General features: G+C 38.2%; 1 protein-coding gene across 3 annotated transcripts in view; it reads left to right on the top strand.

Moving 5' to 3' along the window:
- Positions 1-18160, top strand: part of LOC137277527 (solute carrier organic anion transporter family member 4A1-like) — a 125931-nt gene extending 107771 nt beyond the window's left edge. For 2 of the 3 annotated variants that reach the window (XM_067809299.1, XM_067809300.1), the window contains 11 exons: positions 3056-3509; positions 3974-4076; positions 4457-4578; positions 5312-5482; positions 6295-6384; positions 6767-6974; positions 7498-7654; positions 8142-8156; positions 10022-10188; positions 11387-11451; positions 12243-18160. In XM_067809299.1, the coding sequence (XP_067665400.1) occupies positions 3056-3509; positions 3974-4076; positions 4457-4578; positions 5312-5482; positions 6295-6384; positions 6767-6974; positions 7498-7654; positions 8142-8156; positions 10022-10188; positions 11387-11451; positions 12243-12628 (1938 nt within the window). In that variant the 3' untranslated portion in view covers positions 12629-18160. The remainder of the gene's footprint in view (positions 1-3055; positions 3510-3973; positions 4077-4456; positions 4579-5311; positions 5483-6294; positions 6385-6766; positions 6975-7497; positions 7655-8141; positions 8157-10021; positions 10189-11386; positions 11452-12242) is intronic. The other variant, XM_067809301.1, reaches the window with a different exon arrangement.
- Positions 18161-19494: the final 1334 nt, after the last annotated feature.

Raw genomic sequence — 19494 nt, forward strand, 5'->3', positions numbered from 1 at the left:
TTTATCTTTGTAGTGAAATGGACTTGAGTATTTGTGGAGGCTTGGTCTTACCAATATATGGCCACACTGACTCACTTCTAGGTATGCAGCTGGACTCATTTATGTTCATTGTATTTCACATTACTTTCAGATAATTTGTTCATAACATACCCATTAACCATCACACGTAATACACTACACCAAACATCATGTCATTTAATATCAGTTCTGAATGTCCCATTGACCATTGAACACAGAAGCTTTATCTTTCATATTGTCAACAGTTTAGATGGATTTTGCAGTATCAGAGTACAAGGTGCAATATATTTCTATGAATATATAGTTATTTATACTCAAATACAATGATAAGGTTGGTGCTTTGGTTTTTTGTGTGTAATGCTGCATTCAGCATTATCCCAGCTATATGGCAGCAGTCTGTAGGTATATAATCAAGTCTCCTGTGGTCTTCATGTGAGCATTGGATGAGATGTATGTGAACCAAGTTAGTGATCCTGACCAACTGTTTCCACTGGTGGCCTCTTGCAACAAGCATGGGTTACTGAAGACCAGTTCTAACCCAGATCTTGATGTGTGCAATGATAAGAATTATATATACATGACACTGATAGAGGGTTGCCTCAGTGTCAGATGGTGTTGGTTACGGGATTGGGGAACATATGATGTGCTGACAGGAGGCCTTTCAGCAAAATCAACATGTAGGGTCATGACTTTGAAACATGCCGTGTCACTTGTATTTCCTTGAACACTGACACCGATTAATTCCAGATTTCAGGTAATGGATACATGGCACAGCTTTTTCACATTTATTTTCATTTTCCATTTTGTTGCATGTCAACCCAGTCAGTATACCTCAGTCACGTGGGTTTGTTTTGTGTGCTGGATTGTACAAAATAAATTGCATTTACACAAGCAGTTAGGTGAAAGATATAGGGAAATATTTCCTTTCAATGTTTTCTCTTCAGGTAAATCAAAACTATTGTTCATTAACAACAAAGATAACAGCTGCATTGTGTTTGGAACTCTTGATTCGATCATATCAGGACAGCATTTGTTTGTATTACATGTTATGGAGGGTGTAAGATAGTTCTTCCTTTATAAGTTGATTTAAGGTAACTATTCTTCTCACGTAATAACCTTCCTCAAGTGGGTTACCTGATGAAGAAATACCAACTTTAATGGTTCTGGTATGACAAGTATCAAACATTGGATATTCTGCTAAATGGGCAGATCACAGAGATGGTTATTCACTGTATTGTATCATGACAGCCAGTTGCAGGTTTTGTTGTAGCAGTAAAATTTGAATGCAGTGCCAGCTACCACTGTCCCAGTTCTGCTGGATTCAGCGTCTTTAGCAACCCCTCTCTAGTAAGCACCTGTCTATGAGAAATAGATATCATGCAGAATATACACCAGGAACCACTCACCACACCCATGGGGTGTCATAGTAAGTGCTCCTATTGGACCATTGTAGCTAAGTACTATAGGCGCCAACTACTAGCTGGATCATGGTGCTCTGGTGGAGGAGGTTGCACCATAGCCATGTCTTAGTATCCAGTTTTTGTTATACCCTTTTCAATATATTCCCCTACCACATGTGCTTAATGAGAAGATGGCATTTGTATTGCTATGTAAGTAAGTGTGTGAATGCCCTTTCAGCTTAGTTTTTTGCGTATTTCCTCAGCCTGAAAAACATAAGCATCTGTGGAAAAGAATGACAAAAAAAAAATTTCCAGGGGATAACTGTGTAAATGATTCTGTGTCAAATCACAGACAGTGGCAATAACTTATACCTGTTGTATAAGCAATCAGTCCAAAAAATGTGCTAATGTGGAAGTGTTCTCCAAACTTAGAAGCCTATTTAGAATTCTGAAAATCTCAAGATCTTTGGTAAAAAAATGTCTTGGCACAGTGTGAGGTGTTTGTTTACAATGTGAGATCTTCACCAGGTATTGGATAGAAACAGGCTGACAGGAAGACACTGTGTTGGTGATCTACTGTTACAGGCTAGAGGTCTTGTCTGGAATGGGGCACACTCACTGAGTGATAAACTAGGAACAGGAAGGATATTTTACAACACTTCAAATACTGGTTGAATGGTAGGGCTACATGAGTTGCCTCCCTTCATGATCTTGTCTCCCTCAGCAGTGAGGCTCATAGCATATTAGAGAATGGGATTGCTTTTCATTCTAAATGAGTTTGTTGATATATTGTTGTGTAATAAACAAATATGTGGATATGCAGAGTGAGTTAATGACCTGGGTTAAATATCAGCTTGAGCAATCTTTTTAGTAGTGTGTAGTTTTATGTTGGAGCAATGTTTGAAGTAACTCAAAGTCAATGTCTATTATCTGTTTTATGAAACCCATTTTAATGGGAATTATACAAACCAAATGAAAATGTATTTGATAACCAAATCCACAGTCAGTGAATCGTGACATTTGCATCAAATAAGGGACCTTAGACCTCGGGGCTAAATGACTGCTCTTCAATGTATTTAACAACATCTTCTAACATTCCTGCAGCATTTTGACAATGTCACATTTTAGCAGGGACAGTAAACAAACAGAGAGCCAAGCAGTAAAAACTGCTGCTGTGAACAGAGCATATATCTTGACAAAACCAACTTTTTAAAATGGAAATCTAGACAAATTTCTGAATGTATGTCATTTTGACAGAATCAAATAATTGAAACCTGATCAGATCTATATATGCTACATTTAGGACTTTAACCACTCCAGGACGGGATGGGTAGGAAAGCAACAGTTTGTTTTGTCCATCAGTTTGTTATAAACATGTATAGTTTATCATCAGTCAGTAGCTGCACTCAGCAGTATTCCAGCTATATGAAAGACAGTCTGTAAATAATCAAGTTTGGACCAGGCAATCAAGTGATCAACACTGTTGTTTCAATCTCTGACTTGTCTGGTAAAGAGTTGACAATTTTAGCCAGGCTGTGAAGCAGCTGGATCAGATTACCATTTCCGTGTCCCCTAATGTATATTGTATATAGATGTGTTTTTTGATGTGTAATAACATGACATATTGCTTGTTGCAGGGCATGGTGGTCAATGGGTTCGTCAATGTAGTGATATCCAATATCGAGAGGCGATTTGAGATCAGCAGTACCGAATCCGGCACGATAGCCAGCTGCTATGACATTGCTTCAGTACTATGTCTTATACCGGTCAGCTACTTCGGAGGTCTTGGGATCAAGCCCAGATATCTTGGCATTGGAATATTTATTCTTGGAGTTGGTTCCTTTGTGTTTGCGTTGCCACATTTCACAACACCCCTGTACACCGTTCAGAGCACTCAAGAGAACATTTGTCAGATCGGTGGCAACACTACAGGAACATGTGACTCAGGTTTAACAGATTCTTTGTCGAACTACAAGTATGTGTTCTTCCTGGGCCAGTTGCTTCATGGGGCAGGGGCATCGCCTCTCTACACGCTTGGAGTCACATATCTGGATGAAAACCTGCCTCTACGCTCCTCATCATTCTATGTTGGTGAGTGGATGCAGGAAGTGGTCACATAACACCAGACTGGAAAACAATCAGATTTGACCAAAATTGTGCTTTTGTTAAACATCCATGAGACACATGCATGATTACATAAAGGTCACGCATAATTTAGACATTGGGTACTTGTAAATAAAACGTTTGTTGAATAATCACATCTGACCATGCAGCCATGTCACTGATATCTTGAGCATTAATCTGCACATCTGAGATGCGATGACACGCATCAACTAAGTCCTAGATCCCATTAGACACCTGTTACAACATGCATGGGTTGTGTCAAATATTTGGCTAGGAACTGCTTGATGTAATGTAAGCCCAGTACATCTCCTGTTAGTTGCCCATTTATGTTAATTATCTTATATAGGACACAAATAAAATGTTTATATCAAATAAAGCTACCATCTCATGTCTTGGCCTGTGTTAATTCTGTGTACATCTTTGACTTTCAGGAATCTTCTACTCTTTTGCAATCATTGGTCCAGCAATTGGCTATATGGCTGGTGGCGAGTTCCTTAAGATTTTTACAGACACTGGTGCAATCGATACATCAAGGTAAAGAGGTGTTCATGAACATTGGTGCTGTTGATGCATCCAGGTAACACAGGTGTTCACAGGCATTAGTGTTATTGATATATTCTGGTAGCACAGTTGTTTATTGACATTAGTGCCATTGGTATATCCAGGTAACACAGGTGTTGGCAGACATTAGTGCTAGTAGTATATCCAGGTAACGTAGATGTTGAGAGACATTAGTACTACTGATATATCCAGGGAACACAGGTGTTGATAGACGTTAGTGCTGTTAGTATATCCAGGTAACAGATGGTGACAGACATTAGTGCTATTGATATTATCCAGGTAACACAGGTATTGACAGACATTAGTGTGAGCACTATTGTGGAGAATGGTGATAGTCATGCTGTATGTTTCAGTCTCTCCGTTACAACTGACAACCCCCGCTGGGTAGGAGCATGGTGGATTGGCTTCCTGTTCAGCGGCGCCCTTGCTTTTTTTGTTGCCGTCCCTCTCTCTGGTTTCCCGCGAGCTCTGCCAGGTAGTTACAGACAACATTGTTGACACCACTGTGGACAGAGATCTTATGGATCAGTCATTGTTGTTTTCACCGGTGATAAGATTTACATTGTGTAAGATTATATCATGTGACCATATCCGATTGATATTTTGTTCTGTATAACACCAAGGATCATATTACGTGAGTGAGTTTAGTTTTATGCCACACTCAGCTATATTCCAGCTATATGGAGGCGATCTGTAAATAATCGTGTCAAGACCAGACAATCAAGTGATCAATAGCATAAGCATCAATCTGCTCAAATGGGAACTAATGACATGTGTCAACCAAGTCAGTGAGCCTGATCACCTGATCCCTTTAGTCACCTCTTACGACAAACATAGTCGCCTTATGTGGCAAGCATGGGTTGCTGAAGACCCAGACCAAGGATCACAATGAAAAATACCTCAAGGAACAGTACACCCAAACCTGAATAACATCTCCCAGACTTTGTAGCTGGAGTGCTCAGTGAACCAAACCAAGAATTTAGTGGCAATTATAAATTATCCAGGACACTCAAGATCATCCATGGATGCCATCCAGAATTGTTTACCAGTATTATTCTGCATTTCAATCGATGGTCTGATCAAAGTGGCTTCTGATAATGAAGAAACAGATTGTAAATCCTCAGCTTATGGTGAAATTTAGGGCTGTTCATACCGATAGGTATGATCCTCTTCTGGGGACATGAATCAATGTGTATTGCTGTGTGCAGGCTCCAGCAAGTATAGAGCAGAGCGGGGCAAAGAGGTCCACAAGGGTAGCAGTGAAGATGAAGCTAAAAAGATTGGCAACACGAGAGGGATCAAAGACATACTACTCTCCATCAAACTACTTGTGACCAACCCAACGTTCATGTTCCTCAACTTTGCAGCAGCCAGTGAAGGTATGCATGTTGTATTTCATGTACACTGTTATATTCTATATGCTCTGTTGTTTATCATACTGAAACTCCTTAATGATCATCTTAGACTCGCTGATATATTACCCATTAAAGAGTTCTGAATTTTGTAGCAATCTGTAATTTGTAATGTACTACACTGTAATAAACATTTCTCTTTTGGGATTTCTACTTGATCTGAGTATCACATGTGAAACATGTGACACAGTAAAGAACAATCGAAAGTGTGTAGAGGCAGTGTTCCTGCCGCTATTACCTGTGCAGCTTCTACCTGTCGCTGTTACCTGTGCAGCTGTTACCTGTGCAGCTTCTACCTGTCGCTGTTACCTGTGCTGCTGTTACCTGTGCAGCTGTAACCTGTGCAGCTTCTACCTGTCGCTGTTACCTGTGCAGCTGTTACCTGTGCTGCTGTTACCTGTGCAGCTGCTAGCTGTCGCTGTTACCTGTGCAGCTGCTATCTGCCACTGTTACCTGTGCAGCTTCTACCTGTCACTGTTACCTGTGCAGCTGTTACCTGTGCAGCTGCTACCTGCCACTGTTACCTGTACAGCTGCTATCTGCTACTGTTGCCTGTGCAGCTGCTACCTGTCTATTATCTGCTGTTCTTACCTGTGTATTGTCTCGTCTAAAGTGTGTATCTAAACTGTGTAGAGGCACTGTATCTGCCGCTGTTACGTGTGCAGCTGCTACTTGCCGCTGTTATCTGTGCAGCTTCTACCTGTCGCTGTTACCTGTGCAGCTGCCACCTGCCACTGTTACCTGCTGCTCTTACCTTTGTATTGTCTCCTCTGTTGCAGGCATCCTCCTCAGCGGATTTTCTACCTTTGCTCCCAAGTTCATCGAGGCTCAGTTCAGTTTGCCAGCTGCAAGTGCGGCCCAGTTTGTTGGTAAGTGACTTCAAATTCAAAATTCAAATGAAAATTTCTAAAAAATTATTTTGAATGTATAATCTCACATATAACACTTGCACAAGTGAAGATTCTGTGAAAATCCATAATCTAGACTAGGTCCGAGGTACACGATGCTTGTCTGAGAGATGTCTTTTTGTCAGTCATGTCTGTGGCTTGACTGATTGCTTTTTCCACCATGACACAGATTAATAGTTCTGTTCCTAGTCAGTGGTTTGTGTGGTCCAGATCTACAAGCTGGAATATTAGGATGTGAATACTGTTGGTATCATCAGATGTGATTGGCTATTATTGTTATGATCAGATGTGATGCCTCCAACCCAGGTTGTGTCTGTATGTGTGAAATCTGTTGTCGCTTCAGGTTACGCAGCCATCCCAGCAGGTGGAGGTGGCACATTTCTCGGAGGTTACATCGTCAAACGCTTCAATATGAAGGTGGCGGGGATCATCAAATTTTGTCTTGGTGCTACAATAATTGTCCTGTTTGTCGCCTTAGTGTTCTTGATCAACTGTGAAAACGTCCCCTTTGCTGGAATCAATGTAAAATACAATACCAGTGCCGATAACATGTGAGTACATGCAATCCAGGGATGGGAAAGAAGCTAGTCTGACATTTGTATTTCTGTTACACCTGTGGAATCATGCACATGACATTGTCATTTCTGAGACAGATCATTCAATGGAAATCTGTCAGGGTTCTGTTGTGGACTTCGATTCTGAGGTAGTTTTCTTTTACCAATGTGATCTGAAAGGAAGGTTTCAAAAAGGAAGTTTGCTAACCTTGATACCAAAGGAGAACTGTTGGTCTCCTGCGATTAAAGGACAAGAAGCTGCAGAACCTATTTAGTGACAACTGTTTGTTTCAAGTGATAAGGGGCGATAGGGTAGCCTAGTGGTTAAAGCGTTCTCTGTAACATCAGAGACCGGGGTTTGATTCCTCTCATGGGTACAGTGTGTTTGTTGTAATATAGCAGTGTTCTGATATTCCCTGCTGTGATAATGCTGGAGCAATGTTAAAAACACTGTAAAACTAAACTCATCCACTCACCCAAAGAGACGAAACAATTTACTCACTCACTGTTCTACTTACAGACAGTTAGGATTCCTGGGCAAGCAGCTGGACAACACATGTAACAGTAACTGTGCATGTACAGAGGACGACTACCACCCGGTGTGTGGCCGGGATGGACTCATGTACTTCTCCCCCTGCTACGCGGGATGTCAGGTGTCTGAGAGCGGCACTGTCAAGGTCAGTATCCAATATGGATGGAGATCATGTTAGTTGTATGATGTTGACATTTGTACTTTAGTCTGTGTTTATTTCTGCCTCTTTAATACTGAATGTTCATCTCTACTTTGGGTACTATTTTCATCAAATATCGAGTTTCAACAACCAAGTTTCACAAAGTAAACTTTAATGAAATATGCTATCATCTGCTGTTTTGAGGAGGAAATATGTCGGAAGAAAATGCTGAAAAACCATTAATTTCTGTAAATGATTGATAACATATGCACAATTTAAGGCAGTTTTATGTATACATATGTGTATGATCTATTTCGAAACTTTTAGTGAACATTCAGTTGAAACTGTTCGGTTGGATTCTGTTTGCATGCATGAGCTGTTTTGTGCATGATTTTTTTCTGAGTTTTCCCAAAGCATCCTGTACTCTTGTTTGTGTTTATTTGATTTTTGTGTAGATAGTTCTTTTCTCATTGTGAAATTTTTCCCTGAACAGAGTGGAATTGAAGAGGTAATTATCACAGTATCATTTGGGACTTTTAGGTTGTCTCCTTTTGTTGAGATTTCTACTGATCTTTCTCTTTTAAATGACATCAGTTGACTGAAACCTTTGTGAAATCAAAGTAGAAGTTTGTTTGAACTTGCCTTAACACATATCTTCTAGCCAGTTTGAGAAGCACTAACAATATCCACAATATCATAATTGCATGAAAATTGTTCAAGTAATCACTAGTCTGATAATTAGTTATGTCAGTCAGGTACGTTTTATTTTTACAGCTTTTTTCTTTGCTGATCACAGTGGTCACCCAACATATACATCCCAGTGCACAGAAACTGTTACACTTGTATCCAGATGTTTAACCTCCAATAACATTGCACTGACACTGTTTTCTCTGCTTCTGCACTGCATCTTTGTATCACGTATCCATAGATCAATGTTGACAAAGGTATTCTTCAGGTAAACAGGAAACACTGTTCATAAAACCTATGCTTCAGTTACTGTTACAAATTACAAATCATCTTCTAAGGAGATATTTGCAGATCTACGTAAGGAGTGTCTGAAGCTTGTCTCGATATAGGTGTTTTGGGCTTTGGAATGATGTGATCTGTATTGTCCAGTTGCCAATTGATGGATAATGTTTTGTATTCTAAATCTTTCACTATGATAACAGTTTAACACTAAAGTTCAAACATTTTTAACATTTTTTGATAATTTAGCCACATGCAGAATAAAATATTCATCTTTTAAAATATTAACATGCTTTTGTTCCAACCTTGAATAAATGAATAGATTTAAATGAAATCAAATATTTCCATCCGTAACATCACACAATGAAGTTATGATCCAATAACATCATAGTTTGCTCTTGACTTTGCCTTTAGCAGTATGCAACAAAATGCACATACATACACCAAATAGGAATGAATCCATTCTATGTATGATATGCAACACCATAGGTTTTGTTGTCTCCCTTCTAGTCTATGATGCCAAGCTAAAGCAGTTCATACTAAGATAGAAAGTCTTAGCTCATTTCATAACAGGGCCTTTGAATGTTGATATGTCATTTGCCAACAGAAAATTTTAATATGTACAGGTAATAGTTCAAACCTGACTGTTTCTTTCAAAGTACATTTTCATTGCCAATTTGTAGAGAAAGTATATCAATAGTGTATCATACTACACCATTAACTACAGTGATTCATTTTTAGCTTAATGTTTGATAAAGCATTTTGTGTGTGCCTACAGTGTTGAGATTATCAAGGTTCTAGTAAAATGTGTATGGGGAAATATTATTACTGCTTATTGTAATATACTAGCCACTATCAGTAACAGTTTTGAGATTATCCAGGTTCTAGTAATTTGTGTTTAGGGAAATATTATCACTGCTTACTGTAATATACTAGCCACTATCAGTAACAGTGCTGAGATTATCAAGGTTCTAGTAATTTGTGTATAGGGAAATATTATCACTGCTTACTGTAATATACTAGCCACTATCAGTAACAGTGCTGCTGTAATCTGTTGTAAATACGACATTTAACAAATATTAAAAAGCTAAATTGATATATAGTTGGGGTAATACGATAGTTGTAAACCACTCTTCATGACCGTAAAGAATAATAGAAAGTTTGCACACTAACACAGCAATGTTCATTCTATCCTTATTATATGCCTAGCCAGAATGCACCCTGTTATTGATGGCAAGCATGACCACTAAATCTTAAATTGTTGTTTGAAGAATAAGGTATTACTATATTAGTGGCACTGACATACCTTTGGTCTGTTTTGTTTGCTAGAAACAGTCAGTGCTACGCAACATAAGAACTGCTTTTTTATACAGTATGTCCAAGAAAGTCTGTGTTGTACTGTTTCAGCGCTACTCAAACTGTTCCTGTATCAACAGTAATGCTTCGGACTACATGGCTGAGTTTGGCAAGTGTGAGACATCTTGTATCTGGTTACCTCTCTTCATGCCGTTCTTCGCCATCATGATGTTACTCACCTTCATTACCAGCATGCCTGCTCTGTCAGCAACACTCAGGTCAGTGGAATGTCTTGATGGTGTACCCGTCATCATCCAGGTTAGAACATCCTTGATATCTCCGGGGTATATGTTCCAATAAATCTCCACTATACTCTAGATGCATCTAACTGGCTCGGCCTTTTCATTTTATTACCTCCCTTTACTACCTCCACATTCTTGCAGTAGCCAATCAGCTCAGCTGCTGTTACAACCTAGCTTGTCAGTATCAACAAAGATAGTGGTCACAGCCGCGAAGGTTTAGGGGTTAATCATACAGACAAATTGACAGGTCTGAAACTTTTGAAAAATATGTGCAAGAACTCCTTCTATCTCTTTCAGACTACCTCTGCATCATTTGTGTTGCCAAGTTTAATTGGTTAGATAATTTTAAAAGCAAATGTGAGGTACGACTGGTACGCTCAACTTTTCAGCATAGACACCTGATTGGATGAAAAGCCAGCCAAGGGAGGTAATAACTTTATCGGACCTAGCTGTAGTTGCATCCACGGTGTAGTAGAGGTCTATCAGAACATGTACTCTGGAGATATCGAGGATACGGTTAGAAGTGATCATCAGTAACCCATGCTTGTCATAACTGGCGACTTACAAGATTGCATGTTGATAGTGTCTAGCATTGCTAAATACTATATTGTCCCAAAATTTCAAGCCAGACAGTTGGACTGGTAACTTGAAAATATTGCCAGTCCTGATACAAACTTGCCTGTCTGGTTTTCACCAATAAAAGAACAAAAATAATCAGGTTTCTGAATGCTGTCTTTACTGCATGAAAGTTAAATGGCCTGGTTTCATTTTCTGCCTCTCAGTCACAATCAAAAGTAGACAAATCTGAGTTATTGTCGGCAGTGCAATTGTTTTCAGCATCAGGAACCTCATCATCATCTGCAGCTGAATGCTATTGTAACACAACAGCATTTTTCAAAGCTTTATGTACCTGGGTAAGAAGTCAGGTCTTCCGTGATGATTTTGATTCCATCTGAACCTGTCTGCTGATACTATGAAAGTATAATGTAACATTTAGGCAAGTTAGAGGTAAAAATATCTACTGGACTGGTAACTTTTGAAATTAGACCGTCCGAGATGGACTGTCCCTGACAGTCGGGAAGGTGGGAATTTTAAACACTGATATTGTCAATGATTGGCTTCAATGTAAAATCTTTCATAGATCAATTATCAGTCTTCTCCTGTATTTCATTAGATGTGTGCCAGAACAACAGAGGTCATTTGGTCTTGGAATACAGTGGATCATAGCTCGGTGTCTAGGTAAGACAAGACAGGAATAATATGCAATGTGTATTTTCAGAGAAACGTTTCATAGTTTTGGTCAACAAAACAAAAAAGACTTATACTCCATGTAATGCTTCATAAACATAGACACAAACTAGAAATGTGCAATGCAATTAAAGTCCCCTAGTATTAGTGGTGGTCTGATTCCATGAAATAATCGAAGACTGGCCACAGCGACTAAACTACCAAAAGTCCATCATGATTTCTCATAACTGAACACAAACATTTTTGGAACACTGCTTTGCTTTAGCAACATTTTTCACAAGGTTGATTTTGTGTGTAACATTTCATAGGCACTACAAGCTCCTTCCTTGCCATGATAGAATTTTTCTGAAAGACCCAGGAAATTTATGTTCCTAATATACAAGTGATCCTTTAAGACATGAAATTGCATTTTGTGCAGTTTGTGAAAAAAATGAAAGAACTACATGTTTTTCTATATTTTTGTGCATTAACAAACATTAACAGAAGAATCTGATAAATGAATCTAACCAATTATTTTCAGTGATTGATTGGGTGTAATGAACCAATCATTGATTGTGAGATTGTAACTGATTTCCAACACAAACTAGTATACCTATTAGGAAGGTTATTATCTAACTGTACCCTTCAACTATCTCACTTTATGACAAAACAATTCAACTCCCTGTCATTTCAGTTTACTTGTGTATGACAAACAATTTAACTTGATCATCATGTATTTTTAAAAAATTCAACTCACTTAAGCATGACATCATGATTCAACTCATTGCTTTGTTTGAATGCAGGTTCCATCCCAGGACCAATCCTATTTGGGAAGATGATTGACCTGACCTGTCTGCTGTGGCAGAAGAAATGTGATGGAGATGGTGCTTGTTTTTTCTATGACAACAGAAAAATGAGTTACTATCTTCTGGCACTTGGGTTATCCCTGAAAGGACTGTCATCCCTGTTCTTCTTTCTTGCTCTTGTTATGTATAAGAAACCTCCTGGAAGTATTGAAGAAGTCGGACTGAATGACAACACGTCCATGTCGGCAGTGTCTTCAACCAGCCGAACAACGCTCAATGCTCAGCCGAATGGCACTGAAAACAACATTGTGATTAAAGTTCCTGACAGCGTTACCAATGGAACTGCCAAGTCCAATGGAAGTGTTGTTAAAACAAGTCTATAATTGGTATCCTGAAGCTCTACCTAGACAGTAGGTAGTACAGATAGGAATATGTTGTGTTTTGTAAATATTAGTGGATAAATTGTACAGTACAAAATGACATTAAGAGAATTTTCAGGGTCTTCCACTTGTTGCTGGTGTTGCATAAGAACTCTATCTTTCAGGAAGGTCATCACTGTGTCTCATATTAATGACAACCATTAAACATTGATCATGCACAGACTTCCACTACAATGACAGTGCAGCTGAGGAATGCTTGGAGGGGAAACAGGCATCTTTTGAGGTGCAACGAGGAATCCTCGGAGGTGCAACAGGGGCATCCTTTGAGGTCCAGGTGGACATTGTCAACTGAGGATTTGTGGAAGGAAGAAAATGAATGTTTCTGTGTTATGGTGTTATTTGTAACTAGTATATGTCAAGTAATGTTTTTATATTGTGAGCTGAATTGGAAATTTTGCAGGAGACAATTTTAAAACAGTTTCTGTAAAGAGGTTATTGTAATGATAATCCAATCATTATTTAGTGTTCTTGTGCAGGTATGAGTTCAGGAGATTTACCTTGGCATTTATCTAGACTGATTTGTGCATGCTGCTAATGTGAATAAAAAATTCCAAAATTTTTCAAAAACAGGCTTTGAGTTAAAGAGACTGGATAAATCCCTTCTTTGCACACAATAGTGTCTGGTGATAATGATTTCTGACTGTTGTTAATCACTGCATGATCCATAACATGAGGATATTTCTAACTCATTCTGGCAGTGGGGATTACCAGTACCTAAGCCTGGAAAAAATGTCATGGTGAATCTTATGAATTATTTGATGTGCTCAATGGTTGCATTATAAAGGAAAATATGGTAACATTACATTTTAGTTGTAATTTCTATCAAAATATAATGTATTTTGAAAAACTTTGATAGACCTTTACTGCTTGACATGTATTAGTTGAGCCTTGGCAGTAAATGCGTTTGTGACAAGTAGGCGGGGCAGGAAATGTAGACGAATACACTTGGTTTCTACAGGTACATGAAATAGATCGGGGATTAAGCATATGCAATACACACTGACCATGGCGTGAACTCAATGCTGCTTCTGTTTAACACATGTCCAGTAGTATGATATAACCATCAAAACACGATCTGCACAAGGAAATTAAACTTTTCAATATTCTGACCACAACCTGTTTCCCTCAGTTCAAATGGAATGTTCTTGAGGGTGTTCCCATATATGCAAATTGGGATCATTTGTCAGGTCATGGCTCATCTAATACTCGTCAAACAGTAGGTTCATGTTTAGAGAAAACCAGTAGATATAATAGCAATGCAGTATAATGGTTACATGTTTGTGTAGAGAGCTTTACTATGTGTGTCACACAAGTTTGTTACAGTAACTGTGATATTATCAATGCAATATGTTATGATGTCTGTTTGTGACATCATTTATCAGTGCCATATTTTAGTGCTTTGATTGGATATTTTTATGAGATGACACTGTTGTTGTTTTTATGGCATGGCTGTTGTCGGATAGGAGCATCTTTGAGGATACGTTTCATTTGCAGTTATGTGATCATATTGGATTAGATTCTTTGATATTATTTTTGTTAATTTGTCATGGCACAGCAGATTGGCCTACTGTTATATGAACTGGTGCCCTTCAGCTTCCTTTGAAAACCATTGTGAGGACCAGACTACAATTTTTAGATGATCCACCTTTAAATGTTAACTGTTTTCACTAGTAGCTCATAATCTGAGGCAGAATATGAAGATTTCAACAACTGATAATTTTTTAAATTATTCTTCAATGTTTTCGCTGTCTCAAGGGTTAAAAAATCCCATTGCATGATGACTGGGTCAAGCCAGTTTTCATTTCGGGCAATCAAATAATGGTATGTTACTTGTCCATGGACTACTAGATAATTTCTGATTAAGGTTTCAAATTGGAAATAAACTTGGATTTTATTTCATATGGGCTCAAACATATAGCCACTAAATTTCACAATTATGATGAAGTTTTCTTTCCTTTCTAATTATCACTTCTCAATAAGTAGTGCACTAAACACAAACATTAAGTCCCATGTTGATTTATTCTTTCATAATTACATCATCATTATTATGTCGTAAAAATCTGGACAAGTGGAAACTAAGTCTGGACAAGTTACTTTCCTAAAGTCACTTGCCCTGTTGCATGTGGATTTGAAAATAATTTTGAAGCCCTGTGTCTATTTCCACGTTGAATTCTACAAAAACAACCATATTCAAATTGTTTATAGTAATTTTGTGCATTAAACACAGACAGTTGAAGGTAGCAGCTGATCACTTGTTTGAAGTCCTTTGTCAAGATGGGTATAGTAAGTTACAGGGGTCATACAAATTGGGAATTCCATCACAAGCTTTGGTCACATGTTAAATCCTTTATGCTTTTGGTGTTCATGGCTGCCTGTCCTCAAGAAATGTACTGGTCTGTCCAAAGTGTGATATTTATTATGTTTTAAACTTCGCAATAATTTCTTCTTTTCTAAATTCATAATAGAGAGACCCTCTTAAAGAGACTAATCAGTAACATGGAAAGAACCAGGAGTTATCAAAAGTGGTCAATCATTAAATTATAGCTAATGAACTGAGGCTAGTTGAAGTACATCTAGTTGATATCAGTTCATATCATACAGTTCATTGTGAGATACAGGTGTTTATCAGGTCAATCTGATTCAACATTCTTTGTTTATAAGGCAGCATTTACTGTGTTGAACAAACATTTTTTGCGCTTATCCATGTCACTGGTTTTCAGATGATCATGTTAATGAGTGGATTTTTGTGACTTTTGTGTCTCTACCCTGCATGATTGTTGATAGTTTCACACAGTGGGGGAAACTATTCCTCTGTATATCCAAACAATCTGGTTGTGCAAGAGACTTTCACTGTCCTAAAACATCATAATGCATAATATTTGGTAGCAGATTGATGCCTGCAAACTCTAGCCAAGGTTGCCAGGGGATCCCAGTATTTCTATAAACTCAACATCAAACATGCTAGGGGTCTCATGACATTGTATTTGTGGAGTTTGGTGCCAATGTTTTGAACAAGGATGACATTTGGACTGGTTACTGGTATAGATTTAAGTTGTGAATATGTATATTATTCTAGAGAAATTTATGAATACCAAATTCTCTCATATTACTGAAAAGGTGTGTCATAGCATGACAGATTAACTGTAGTAGAATGAAAGAATAGATTGGTCCTTAAGATTTAATGTTATTAAGGTACATATTAAGGTACATTTCTACAAGGCTGTGACATTTAATACACATAACTTTGGATGGAATTGTTCTGTCAGGATGGAGTTTTTCTGTTGAAGCCTTTAAATATTATTTTTAGGTCAAAGTCTTTGGAAAGTTATTATTGACATCAAAAATGAATAAAAGACAAATGTAGAGTGCTTATTACACAAAATATTCATGTGGTTGTATATAGTCATCTCATTGGTGTTTAACACACTGCAAACCTCATAAGTGTATATAGGGCATTACATTGCTGACAACTGAAAAGGCACATTATTGAATTCAATACTCGATTTTACGGTGTTCATTACAAATCAGGTCATTTAATTTGTTCATCATGTGGTTCATTCTTGTTCAATGTAACATGTGTCTAATAGATCGGTTAGTTAAGCATTCTATTCACATAATAAATGTTTTGTTGCTTGTTGTTCAACACAACCTAGAGCAATATGGTGGCACTGAGTTAACAGGTATGAGGTACAGATAAACATTCAAGCCATTTCTTCATTCTACCATGACTTCAGTAAATACTGGATTGTGATTGGTTAATCAAGGTCATTCAGGGGTATATAATCACGTTACACACCTCTGATTTTCCAACACTTTATGTATTTGTTTAAAGTCTGAATAACATGGTAATGGTAGAATGGAGATAAACGTATTGTGTTGGAAAATCAGAGGTATGTAATGAAATTATAACAGCTCTAAATTCTGTATTTAAAACCGAGCGTGTAACCTCGCGCTACACGTTCTGTTGTAAATCAGATTTAGAGCTAACATAATTTCGTTGTTATATACCTCTGATTTTCCAACACAGTATGTTTATCTCCTAATTATACTTGACAAATAGTTTGACATTTTAAAACATATGTTTTATGCCTCGAAATTGAGCTTACCAGTTGGTTGCTGTATTTCTCAGATGGAACTACTCTTTAATATTGCAAACTGAATGAAACAGGTGGTCAGAAATGAACTTAATATCTACTCAGATCAAAATTTTATAGTTTATGAATACCTCTCCTTTGGTAACATTCACCATGATAAAGTCTGTATTGGAATGGTCTTCAGTTTGAGGACGGTTGGTCTTGCTTTAAGGAGGGGACATAAAACACTTCTTACACTGACAGTGAGGTGGCAGCTACTATGATGTGGGTTTAAAGGAAGTAGTTGATACAAATCGCTGCCTTTTCACTTGCAATTGTTCAGGGAGGCAGGGTTTTGAAATATCAAAATCTAGCGCAAACATGTGGTATAGCCATTAACAGAACACATAGCTCTCTTGTTCTTGGAGTTTCACGAACAAAATCAGTTTTTTATATATTTCATTTTTTTTTTGAGTTTGTAAATAGAAGTTGTGATACATATAATGCAGAAAAAAGACAAAGCATTTGATGCTTGTGCTCAAGGACATGCAGGCTGAAGGTGTTGTGGGGTGGGGTTTGTGGTCACAGGCGAGGCAAATGGCAAGCTCATTACAGAAGAAGGAATGATCATATGATACCTTTCCAATTCAAATTTAGATTGAGTAACTTGTGCTAAAAAACTGTTATTTTTTGTTTAAAATTTAAGAATGTTAATGTTTGCTTTCTAGGCAAGATAAAGGTTATCAATTGCTTTAAACTTAATGGTGCAAAATGTTAAAGTTAATACATAGAAAATGATGACATTTTCTTATGAGATCAGTTATTATTGTGATATATATCTAAGAATTAAGCCAAAGGGAGAATGTGGTCCATTGTTCAGACAAGCATTGGTCCAGTGGTTCTTGAATGCATGGCACATGCTGGTCCAATGTGCTGGTCCAGGGTGTGCCATGTGCTGGCCCAGTGTGTAATGTGCTGGTCCAGTGTGTGCCATGTGCTGATCCAGTTTGAGTCATGGAGTCCAGTGTGAGTCAAGTGCTGGTCCAGTGTGTGCCATGTGCTGGTCCAGTGTAAGTCATGTGCTGGTCCAGTGTGAGTCATGGGTTCCAGTGTGAGTCAAGTGCTGGTCCAGTGTGTGCCATGTGCTGGTCCAGTGTGAGTCATGGGTTCCAGTGTGAGTCATGTGCTGGTCCAGTGTGTGCCATGTGCTGGTCCAGTTTGAGTCATGGGGTCCAGTGTGAGTCATGTGCTGGCCCAGTGAGTAACATGCTGACACTTTTATCATCATATGCTTGCTGTCAAGATAATCTGTGTGGTAGAGTTGATGAGTGAGTGAGTTGGGGTAAGTGATTTTCTGAGGTTGTACAAATTATTTTTGTTGAATAAAATGTTTTGTATTTAATGCAAAGTAGTTTTATTTGCTGCTTTCATTACCTTCATAAATGGAATATGAGTACTGACAGACTATAAGAATTAGGTGAACAATACTACAGTGAGGTGAGGGGCAATCCCGTAAGTAGAAGACCTTGTCATAATCGGGGACAAACCTGTAACAAATAGTCAATGTGTCAAATCATACAGATTTTGATATTGGCAGCAGTTCAACAGCGATTAAGGAAACCACCACAATGAAGTCGTGTTATCATCTTTGTCTAATGTGAAGTTTTCATAAAAGTCATGCGATTGACGGTGAGAGATTCACATACACGCACGTGAGTTTGTTGACGTAACGGCTCTCACTGGTCTAATGGAGTGTTTTTCTGACGATCCTGCGGGCTTGTTATGGTGATTGTACGTGCGATTCCAACAGTTCTACGAAATGTATTTATCCATCACAAAGCGTTTCAAAACCAATACTATTTTATCTGTATAACTAACCAACTGTGCAGACGACATAAGGAAAACAAATTTAGAGTTATCTCCCTTCGATTCACTTCTAATCGCAAAACATCGTTTATTTTGGTTAAATACAAGGGCTCTTAGTCAATCAGAAAGCGACATTCACTTGTGAGGTAAGAAAAAAGTGTTATATTGGTTAAGACGTACAGAGTTGCATCCCTTACGTCCCTTAGTTCACTCTTGCTCTTGTGACCTCCTTCTCTTATGAGCGGCGAGCTGCGTGTGCAGTTACGAATAACGTTGTTTGAGAAGATATTCGGTGCCCAGTGGACGTGAGGATTATACTACACTAAAGGTGACGTGCTATACCATACTGGCGATATGTAACTGAAAATCCTTCCCCCCATGATGTCACTGCAGGGCTCAGGCGACAGAGTTATGTAACCTGTATGTGGTTTGTCTGGCTTGCGAGAGTGAAACAGACGACTTTTCAGCAACTTTTAACCGCTCGGTATTAATTAACCACGCGTTTTTAACGAATGAATTTGGTGTTCCGCTTAAGACTAACCACAAATGTTTTATAAGTAATGGTTAAAAGAATTTTAAAAATGTGAGTTTATTCGTTCTTTAAGCTGATATCGAAATCATTGAAACGTACAGTAGCTTGTATGACGTATTTTCAACAAGCAAACTAAAACATAACTGAGTGTTATTTATCACGCCAGTCAGAAAAAGGTTCATCTAAACACCAGGTACAACGTTAAAAAACTATATTATTACGATATAATTGAGAACCTTAAATGTACAACGCCAATGCCGCTGAACAATCAGTCTCGATCACTACGACCAAATTTCACGGTGCGTAATTTAAAGGGGCACTGATGCGGTGCGAATAAT

The sequence above is a fragment of the Haliotis asinina genome, chromosome 3 (genome assembly GCF_037392515.1).
Source record: "Haliotis asinina isolate JCU_RB_2024 chromosome 3, JCU_Hal_asi_v2, whole genome shotgun sequence".
NCBI classification, from domain to species: Eukaryota; Metazoa; Mollusca; class Gastropoda; order Lepetellida; family Haliotidae; genus Haliotis; species Haliotis asinina.